Raw genomic sequence first — 10,628 nt, forward strand, 5'->3', positions numbered from 1 at the left:
AGCAAATCTATGGGTCTATGGTACCCCGCAGACAATGACTTCAGTCTTCAAGCATTTACTGATGCAGATCATGCCGGATGCAAACTTGATCGAAAAAGTACATCTGGTGGTTGCCAATTTTTAGGAGGAAGACTTGTCAACTAGTCCTCGAGGAAACAGAGTTGTGTATCTTTATCTACCGCCGAAGCAGAATACGTGGCCGCAGCCAGCTGCTGTTCCCAAATCCTTTGGATGAAGACACGATTACTAGACTACGGGTACAGAATTCTGCAGATACCAATTTACTATGACTCTGAAAGTGCCATAGCAATCTCTCACAATCCCATTCAGCACTCCAAGACAAAACATATTGAGTTACGGTATCATTTCATCAAAGATCATATTCTGAAAGGTAATATTGAACTCATCTTTGTTCCTACTCATGAAGAGATTGCTGATGTTTTTACAAAAGCACTTGAATCTACACAACTGAATGTATTCCTAAAAATGTTGGAAATGATGAATCCAAACCAGCAATTCTTTTTGAATTGCTAGCTACCGCAGACCATCCTTGGTCTTCGTTGCGGTTCTAACTGAGAATTACATATGATGGATGGTTTTGGTACTACAGTCTAGGTACCGCAACCATATGTCATACGTATCGCTTAGGGGTCCTAATGGTCTGTTGTTACTAACTTTTGTTCAAAGTGTTTTCCTCTCAGCTTCTTACTACAGTCTTTCCTTTGATTCATCCGCAATGACATCTCCAACCGCAATGAAGTCTTTCATCCGTGTTCTTTGTGATAATTTCTCAAATGCTGTTTTTCAACTTAAAAAAAAAACTTTGTATGCTATTTAATGATCATTCGTTAAATAACATAAAAAAATATTCTCATTAAAACTGTCGTTTTTTTTAATAAAAAAAAGAACTATTATCAGACCTATTTTAGGGATGATGACAAAAAGAGCATATTTCCATTCAGTTCATTCTTAATTTGTCCTTTCTTCTCCTAAACACGTCCCATCTCCCAAACACATCCCATCCGTTACCACTTCCTCTCCCATCACCCCTACGATTACCTGACGTATAAACATGCGTCTGTCTTTACATTAAATGCAACCCTTTTTGGAAATCTCGTAGAATCTTTTTCAACCCGTTTTTAATATTTGTGGCTGAGATTTAATCCATAATTCATCTTTCCCCCCCAATAAAACCCAATGGTCGTTTTATCCTCTTCTTACCCGTTACCTAGGGTAAAACCTTTTTCGCCCCTCTTTATAAACCCATCTTCTTCTTCATCAATCCTTTACGCTTTCTGAATATTGATTGTCTCTCAACTCTCAAAAACCTCCATAACTCTTAAAGAGCTCTGTTTCTCTTTCTCACAATGGTGAAACCCGGTGCATCCAAGAAGTAATCCAAGGCTTCAGGTTCTGCAAATCCAACAGGTTCAGACTCTCCATCAATCGCCTCCAGCAATTTCAGAGTTGTATTTGAAGATCATTCTTCATAAAATGCTCCCATCAAGCTCATGATCAAGCTCCTCAAGAATCACCCTCTGTTTGGACCCTTTGATGCATTTACGGAAATCGTACCAATTTCCATCTTGTTCAAGTGTGCTTTTTCGGCATATCGACCACTCCAAAACCCTCAAGAAGTGCATCTCCATCTTGTGAATGACGCATTGGTCATTCTGACCAAGGACAAGTTTCTAAGATCAATCAATCTACTGGTTCATCCATCGATCAAGTTCTTCTCCCCATCAATGACAGATATTACTGTTGCACTATACCAAATGGGATAGTAGAAAAGAATCAAGGGTTGCACCTTGCTAGCTCATTGTATTTTCTTGACCGATGTAAAATTAGTTGTTTAACTAGAGTTGAATTAAGGTGACAAATTTAATTGTTATACAAACTTTGTCTTTTTATATTCAATAGATTTAAATTTTAATAATCATTTAATAGAAAAATAAATAAATGTTTTTAAAAATTTAAATAAATATGGTAATATTTCATTTAATTTTGTGGACTTCAATCCATTACGGATATAAAATATGATGTGACAATCAATTAAATTCTGAATTTCAAATACATTAGCTTAGAAATATAGGAAAGATATAGATTACAATTTCATGACAAGAAAAAACATAATGAAATGAAATAATCACACATGCGTTACAATAATAAAGGAAACTACAATTTCAATGAATTAATGTAACGTGGTAGCGGTAGATGTTAGCACACCATTAATCCTGCATCCATGCATAACGAAAACACTGAGATACACTACTTAAATTGAAACACTATGGAGAACCACGGTATCCACAGTAAGACCAGGTCCGAATCCAAACAAAACCCCCCAATCTAGACCTTCTCCGGTAGTCTTCGACCCATCGTTAACCGAAGAGTGTCGCATTTCGTTTAGGATAAAGAGGACACTAGCACATGACAAGTTCCCATATTCACTGAGTACGTGGCGAGTAGCCCGTAGTTTATCTGGGGTAAGGCTTAGGCTTTCCTCCACTTGGTCCAAGATCGCACGGCCACCTGGATGTGGGACCCAGAAAAGTGAGTTCCAATCAAAGATACCGAATGGTTGAAAGGCCTCTACCAAGCTCTTTTCGATATGTTTAGAGATAAGTGAAGGAACATTTTTGAGAAGATGAAGTGTAAGCCCGGCTTCACGAAGGTGCCCTTCAATTGCACCCTCGCTATCTGGGAGAATAGTTTGGGAAGCAGAAACAATCTGAAACAGTGGCTTTTCGACAACATGCAATGGATCAGAGCCAACTATGATAGCTGCTGCCCCATCACCAAACAAAGCCTGACCTACAAGGCTATCAACATGCTTTTCATCGGGCCCACGGAAAGTTAGTGCAGTAATCTCCGAGCAAACGACTAAAACACGGGCTCCCTTGTTGTTCTCGGCCATGTCCTTAGCCAAACGAAGGACTGTGCCACCAGCGAAACACCCTTGGGTGTACATCATCACACGTTTGACTGAAGGAGGAAGGCCAAGGAGCTTTATCAGCTTGTAATCAGCTCCCGGCATGTCAACGCCGGTGGTGGTGCAAAACACCACGTGGGTGATCTTTGATTTTGGTTGGCCCCATTCTTCGATGGCCTGAGCTGCTGCTTCTGCACCGAGCTTTGGTATTTCCACGATCGCAATCTCTTGTCTTTCATCTAAAGATGGTGCCATGTGGGCACAAAACTCTGGCTTCTGTTTTAGTAACTCCTCTGTGAAGCACGTGTATCGTTTTTTGACCATGGATTTTTCACCTGAAGATCACATTAGGAAAAGAGATCGGTTAAAAACGAAAATTATGAACTACAATTACGTTAACTAACAAGTAGTGTAGTACATACTACATAGATAACTTACACATGCGTCTAAATTTTTCCTTAAGTTCTGTCTTGTGCTCGCTTTTTGTAATACGAAAATAGTAATCGGGATACGTGCTTTGGAGCACACAATTTGGTGGTGTTGCTGTGCCGATGGCAATAATTGTTGCTGGACCTTCTGCTCGTTGGGTCTTTACGAATTCGTCAACACTAACCATTTTCTGTTGAAGGTAGGAAAGGTGGCGCTTACTTAGTTAAATTATAAATTTGTGTGTTGAGTGATAGTTGCATATTGGCAATTTATACAAAAATGTTGCTTGAGGTCGAGGGGTATCACATGTAGGGTGTCGATCACATGTATTGAAACTATACAAAAAGTGTGTATTAGATTATTATAGATCTATAAAACTTATTAAGAAAACGTAAATTTACGATAATGTTAAATAAATTTAAAGTACTGACTTTATGTATTAATAAAACTTTATAGTAACTAACGATAATAATTATAATTGAATAACATCAAGAATAAAAAATAATGTGATTATATTTTTATGAAAATAAATTGAAATTACATAAATAGTTTGTATCATTGAGTAGGCAATTGTTTGTTTTTTTAAGTGAAAAAACAACTAGAAGGTTCACATCTACAATCTTTTACAGCAGAAGTGATTGATCAAACGTCTGCTTTCTATAATAAGAAATTTGTTTGTTTTTTTAAATGTTTGCGGACTACTACAATAAACTAAAATTTAAATAAATTAATTTACAAAATTAAAATATTTTCATATTACTATAATTGTTTTGTCAATACATGTCCTAGTCCGTATATATTACAAGTGAAATCCTTTTTTTAAACATAATATATTTATTCATTTAAATTATATTTAATTTTGTTGTTGTTAACTAAATTGTTGTTTAACATGTAAGATATGTCATTTATTTAGAACATATAGATAAGTCGTTTTACTGACATTGTTTATCTATACAATATCGAATATATAAAATAATTAAAATAATGATTGTTAAATAATAATAAATAATATTGTTAATTTAACAAACAATTTATTCATTTTGTTAAATTTTCCAAGACGATAGTTATTCTTCGGTCAGCTTCAATAGATTTGGTAATTTTAATCATTAAATTTATAATTTATTAATATTTCTTTATAGACAATACAACACAAAAAAATATTTTATATGAAGTTTACCAAACGGTATTTAAATTATGTAAAATATACTTAAATTCTTTATAATATCCTTCATAATGTTATTAAAATAATAAATATGTTGAAAAAAAAATTAAACAATTCTACGTAGAATTATAACTTAAAATAAGGTGAGAAGAGGTTTGAAGAAGAAGTCCAGTGTTATGCCGCACAGTACATACACACAATAATTTTTAAGTCTGAAGTCTTTGGAAAAACAAACAGCTGTTAAAGGTCACATGTTGCACGTATTCTGCATGGCGCTATCAGAATTTGTAAGAAGTGTTTTTTTTAGAAAAACAAACAGCCCCTAAAAGTTGCGTTGTGGATCCATTTTTTTTGTTTTCTTAATTTGGTCCTTAAGTTTGGATTGCATTTCCCTGTTTTGGTCTTGTCCAATTAATGACTTAAATTGTTTTTTTTTTCCTATTTTTCCTTATATCTGTTATTAATTAAATGTTAAATTTATAATATACTATTAGGTGTTGTTTGGGTCGTAGAATATTGTTGAAGGAATTGCATTTGAAATTGGAAAAAATATACGTCAGAAATTTGAATCCAATTTCATATCTTGTTTGTTTGACAGGAAATGGAATTGGAAGAGTTCCAAATTCTGTTTGGTTCGCAAGAATTACAATTACAATCTATATAAAAGGGTAGAATTGACCTTTTTTTTTTATCTATTTTGCTTAATTTTACCTTCTGTTTTAACTTATATGTAATTATACATTATATAAATTTTAAAAATAGTAAAATTTAATTTAATTGATTGAGTGTTCGTGTCAATATAATATGAAAATCATGCAAATGACTTCATAACTAAAAATCCTTTAAATATATGTCCCGGTAACGTTAGCAAAAAAACCTAACTTAAAAGTTGTCACCTTCTTCATTACATATCCTAATATTGTTACAAAAAAAACATAACGTAAAATCTTTTGTTACATCCAAATCAAAGTCACCAAAAATAGCAAAATGACATATATTGATAGCAAAGCAACAAAATAGCCAAATACCATCGAAACCACAAAGGTTTTCTGTTTTACAATTTAGCAAGAAACCAAAACATGTTTTTTTTGTTCAGTTTCTCATAGCAACAATTTCAAAGCTTCATAAAAAATTTCAAAAATACTAGAACATACAAGGAATCACAATCAGTAACTGTAACTCTCAGTTCTAGACTCTAGGTTAGATTCCAAAATTAAATCAAATAACTTGATTAACTTCCCAATTCTATATCAGACAAAGGAAATCAAAACAAGAAGGGAAAGAATAGGGTTTCGATTTTTCTGTAGTCGTGAAAAGGATAATTTAGAAAATCAAAAAATCAGAAAAGAAGGAGAACTTTATTAGCTTCACTAACGCTAGTTGTAGACGAATTCGGAAAAGTAGAAAAGAATGTGAAGAAATTGATTAGCTTGAAATATGGAATTGATTAACTGTTGCTTCATAGGGGGCTGTTTGGTTCGAATGTAAAGGAATAGGGAGATGGAGATGCAGATACAGATGGAGATGGAGATGTATATATATATATATATATATATATATATATATATACATGTGTGTGTGTGTGTGTGTGTCATATGGAATGAAGGTCATCGGACAACCCTTGTAACGAAGTTGAGAAGACATGAAGCTGACGGATGTCGGCTCATCGAGAATGAGATGAATGATCTAGGTTAATTGATGAAGAGTGTGGTGATGTTTAGAGAGGGCAAACTCGTAATCTGTTGCTTTCCATGTTATGAAGTAATTAATTCCATTGAGATGGTGAAGGAATGAAGTTTCCTTCATTTGAATGGAAAAATTTTAATTTAGCATTACTTTTCCATCACTTGAAGCTGAAGCAAACACGGGAATTTGAGGTAGTTGGAATCCTTGTTCCTCAAATTCCATTCCATTCCTGCCAAACAAACAGGCCCTTCGATGTCAATGTATTATACAAGTTCTTTAAAAGAAGTATTCAATAGAAATAAGTACCCATTAAAAAAGAAAGATGTATATTTCAAGTCAATTAAAAAGTTACAGTAAGTAGTTATCTAACTCTATATTATAAATATAACAATGATTCCACAAAGTCATCACTTTTAGCATCCGTCTTGTTTTTCCAAATAGCAAAATTAAACTTTCTTATATGCAAGTAAGCATCCACAAAATGTATACTAACATTCTTAATATCATATTTTACAATGCCTTGTCATCTTGTTGTTGAAGGCTATGGGTTTTACACGGGATTGAAGTGACCTGGTACTAACTAACCTACAATTATCGCAATTATTGCATCATCCATTGTGACAATACTAAGATCATTTTCATGTAAAGAGAGTAGAGAATTTGAGAGCTTGTGTATCATTTTGTGTATGCCTAAAGGGTAATGTTGTAACACCTGTAGATCCGGGCTAGTCAATTTAGAGACAATAAGTGTCAAATGACTTTTTGATAGAAGAGTTTTTAGAATGCTTAATCATAACCAAGTTGTAGTATATGTCACAAGGTTTCCATGCATATAAAGAATGCTGAAATCCGAGTGATAACAAAGAAGTTATGACCTGTCAAAGTTTCACGACAGAACCGACACGACGCTGAATGACGTAAAATACGAAATTAAGATAGAGCGATTGATGAGTTATTAAAACTCTTTGATCGATTAGATCCTTGAAACAGGTGAATAATGGATCGTAAAAACAGTTATGTAAAACACAAGAATGGATATGAATGAGTCGAATGATTAGATTACTCAATCCCCAGCAGAGCTTGAATAAAAACTTCCGCTGTAGAGGATACTAGGGTTACAAAACAAGAACGATAAAACTTTTCTAATCGTTACTAATCATCTTTTTTCTAGGATGCATGCAAGCATCTATTTATATTAAACCCTACAAAACTCACGGATGGACAGGCCCATACCGGAGATACATATTCAACTAACTAACGACCCCAATAGACGCAACACAAAATACGACCCAACAATCTCCCCCTTTGCGTCAATTTGGAGCGAGACTACTTCTTCTTCTTGCTTGGGCCAGCAGCGGGAACCTTCTTTGTTGTATCAAACAGACGTGAGATAAGTGCAAGGATAGTCTGTCTGAACCGAATGTACCATTGAATCATATCATCAAAGTACTTTATATCATTCGCTGTGTTTTGCTTGCATCGATGGATGATCCCTAAGACATGCTCCAAACATGCAGTGGTGTAGAGATGTCTATCAGCGAAAGCAAAAAGACATTTCTGGCCTTCATTTCGGGTAAACATCACAGAATTTCTCTTCGAGTCAATTTTCCCCATCTACATCATGTTGAGATCACTGGCAGAGCCAACAGGAGATATGGTAGGCTTTTTCTTGAACACGCTCGCTACCTCCTGATCCATCAAAGCAACTTCCATGATATAGCATACAAGCATCCTCTTAAAATGGTCGATGATCGGACCATATTCAGCTTCGTTTGTAAGAAGGATGTTGTGCAAGATAATCCAATCATGGGGATTAAGGTTGGGAAGATCTGCAAAGGAGATGGCATGTTCGGTCTTGGCAAATCCCCTCGGTATCTTGAACCGAACATTGGTGAAGTTACCTTCCCTGTACGGCTTCAGGACCTGAACATTGACAATTTTCTAAGCGCTCCAAGTTTGGTATTGAGGTTGAGCTGCCCTCAGATAAAATTCGATTAAGTACCGATCAACCTTTGGATGAGGATGAGGTAACTCTGCAATGTTGGAAAAGGCATGAAAAATAAACGCCTTTCGGGTCAGTGGCATGTCGAACTGTGAGTCGACATTGTTAGAACGATCTAAAGAGATCACAGGTTCTAGCCACAAGATACTTGGTGTGTCAATGGCTTCTTTAATCAGCCTCTCAAGAGTCCAAGAAGGAAAAAGAGTTTTCCTGCTCTCAAGAAGGTCGTGGGCTTCTTTCTGTTTCCTTTCAGCTTCTTCAGCTTCTCTAGCCACACGAGCATTGATATCAGCCTCTTTATCTCGACCTTGTCGCTTCAGGAGGTCGGCTATTGTCTCCTTATCATTTTCATCACTCTCCTCAGCAATCTTCTTTCCCTTGTCTTTTACACCGGAACCGGAGGCTTGGCCTACTGGAGGAGGTTCGGTTGTGTGTGTTGCTGTTGAAGAAGGAGGTGGTTGAGACATACTTTCTTTTTCTCCCCTTGTTTCGGAATGGACACGAAATCAAGGAGCCCTTCAATTTTGCTGAGTAGAGAGAGGGCGGGAGCAAGCTTCTCTGCAAGGTCACGCCTCACAGAATAATTAAGGATTGGATCATGTTCTTCAAGGATGTTTGAGATAGCTGAGTGGACATCCGAAACACACGATTTAACCACCTCTCTTTCAGATCGAAGAGACGCAATCTCCTGTTGAGAGTTGAATACTCTTGACCTTCAGAGCGGTAGTCTTCCTTGCGAGAGCATCCATTAGAGAGTTCTCGGCAGCTAAGTCTTCTTGAAGCTTGGAGAGACGCTCCTCAATGGTTGTTCTGAAAGCTGAATTGTCGTCAGAAATTGTTTGACGAAGCGAAGCGAACGACTTCAGCTCGGATGCGACTGATGTAGCCAGGTGGTTGATAATGGGTTCCAGCGTAGTCTTGGTGGCTTCAACACTTTCCTGTAAATATTTCAACAAAGAAGAAGCATCAGTAAATAGTTTATCGACTTTTTCGGTCGCTGCTTGACAAGCTTTGGTTGAGGCGTCAATGGCTGTAGTGGCAGAATCAAGGGAAACTTGATGAGCTTTGGAAAAAGCGTCAACAATTTTCTGAATAGCAGCTTCAGATATGGAGGACTGAGAAGTGGAAGATGAGGCGATGAGCGAATCGATTTTGGCATGTAGCTCCTTGAGATGCCTCTTTGTGACAGGAGCGTCGTCATCATCGTCACTTTGAACTTGAAACGAACTGTAATAGACCGAGTCGAAGGTCATGTCCTCCCCGCCAAGGAATGGTTCATCACCCTCTGATGCATGAGCAGGAGAAGATGGTGGTGGTGAAGCTGGAGGCTCGGTAGTAGTAGTAGGTTCGGGTTGGGTGGGATGTTCAGTTGTTGGTGTGGGTTCGGGTGCTTTAGTATGAACCCCCGTATCAGTTACGTTGGTTCTGACTTCTGCAGTGGTAGTGGTGGTTACTTCGGTAAATATGGGAGGTGGTACTGGGATAGAGGTAGGTGGTATTTCAGTTGTGGAAGTTATGGGGGGAATAGAAATAGGAATAGTGATTGGTGGAGAGGAGATAGGAGAAGTAGGAAATTGAGCTTCAGGGGTAGGTGATCGTGGTGGAGTGTGACCACGAAGAAAGCCTTCAGAGCTAGAACTCTCATCCTCAGATTCGCTTGAGGATGAAGCGACAATAAGCTTTCGCCTCGGTTGGGTTTTTCTCTTCTTCATCGGTGGGGATTGGACAGTCCTGCTAGTTTTTCTTTTTCTGGGAGATGGGCCTTTTACTCCCTTAGCCACCTGTTTTTCTTTGCCCTTGTCAGCCTTCTTTCCCCTTAAGGCAGGCTTGTTAGCCTCGTGGATGGACTAGAGCATTTCAGGAGTGAGCTCCCTTGGTCCAGAGTTTTTGAACTCCTTGTACGTCCTTATAATCCGGTTGTCAGCGGGAACATCGCCATACATCGTTTCCGGAATTGAACCGTTGAACGGAAATTTAGAAGCATCAGAGACAATGATCTTCGTGGTATGGTAAGTACCGATCGAAGACATTGGGCAACCAGCAACAATGGGGATGTGATACTTGTCCATCACCCATTTAGTGACACGTGTCCAGAACCGGGCATATGATATCTCTGAATGACGAGAAGTGGAAGAAAGACTCTAAATGAGTTGTTGCCAGAGGACCGACACGTAGTCCAAATTGATTCCATTATAGATCCCATACATGATCGAGAGAAACTGACGACTAGCCCCGTCTAATCCAGCACTTCTTTCAGACAGCCCCTTAAAAAGCACTGTAAACAAACCGTTCCATTGAGGAGGCAGACACGACTTCTTGAATTTCGTGACTGTAGTGAGCACCTCAGTGTACCCCATGTTGTAGAACATACTAAAAAGATGACCCAACGGAATGGTTTCTGGGTTAACCCTCGATGAATC

The 10,628-nt window shown here is 37.4% G+C and overlaps 1 protein-coding gene across 1 annotated transcript; it reads right to left on the reverse strand.

Annotated features, from left to right (window-relative positions):
• Positions 1-2,065: 2,065 nt before the first annotated feature.
• LOC111882091 (chalcone synthase 2) lies at positions 2,066-3,566 on the reverse strand. Its single transcript, XM_023878454.2, has 2 exons — positions 3,368-3,566; positions 2,066-3,264 (listed from the first exon to the last, which is right to left on the reverse strand). The coding sequence occupies exons 1-2, from the start codon at positions 3,543-3,545 to the stop codon at positions 2,273-2,275; spliced, it is 1,170 nt and encodes a 389-aa protein (XP_023734222.1). The 5' UTR covers positions 3,546-3,566; the 3' UTR covers positions 2,066-2,272.
• Positions 3,567-10,628: the final 7,062 nt, after the last annotated feature.

The sequence above is a fragment of the Lactuca sativa genome, chromosome 2, assembly GCF_002870075.4.
Source record: "Lactuca sativa cultivar Salinas chromosome 2, Lsat_Salinas_v11, whole genome shotgun sequence".
In the NCBI taxonomy this organism is placed as follows: domain Eukaryota; kingdom Viridiplantae; phylum Streptophyta; class Magnoliopsida; order Asterales; family Asteraceae; genus Lactuca; species Lactuca sativa.

Coding starts and splice junctions, on each gene's coding strand:
- LOC111882091 (XM_023878454.2), bottom strand. CDS start 3,545: ATGGTTAGTGTTGACGAATTCGTAAAGACCCAACGAGCAGAAGGTCCA. Junction 3,265..3,367: donor GGAAAAATTTAGACGCATGT/GTAAGTTATCTA, acceptor TGTGATCTTCAG/GTGAAAAATCCATGGTCAAA.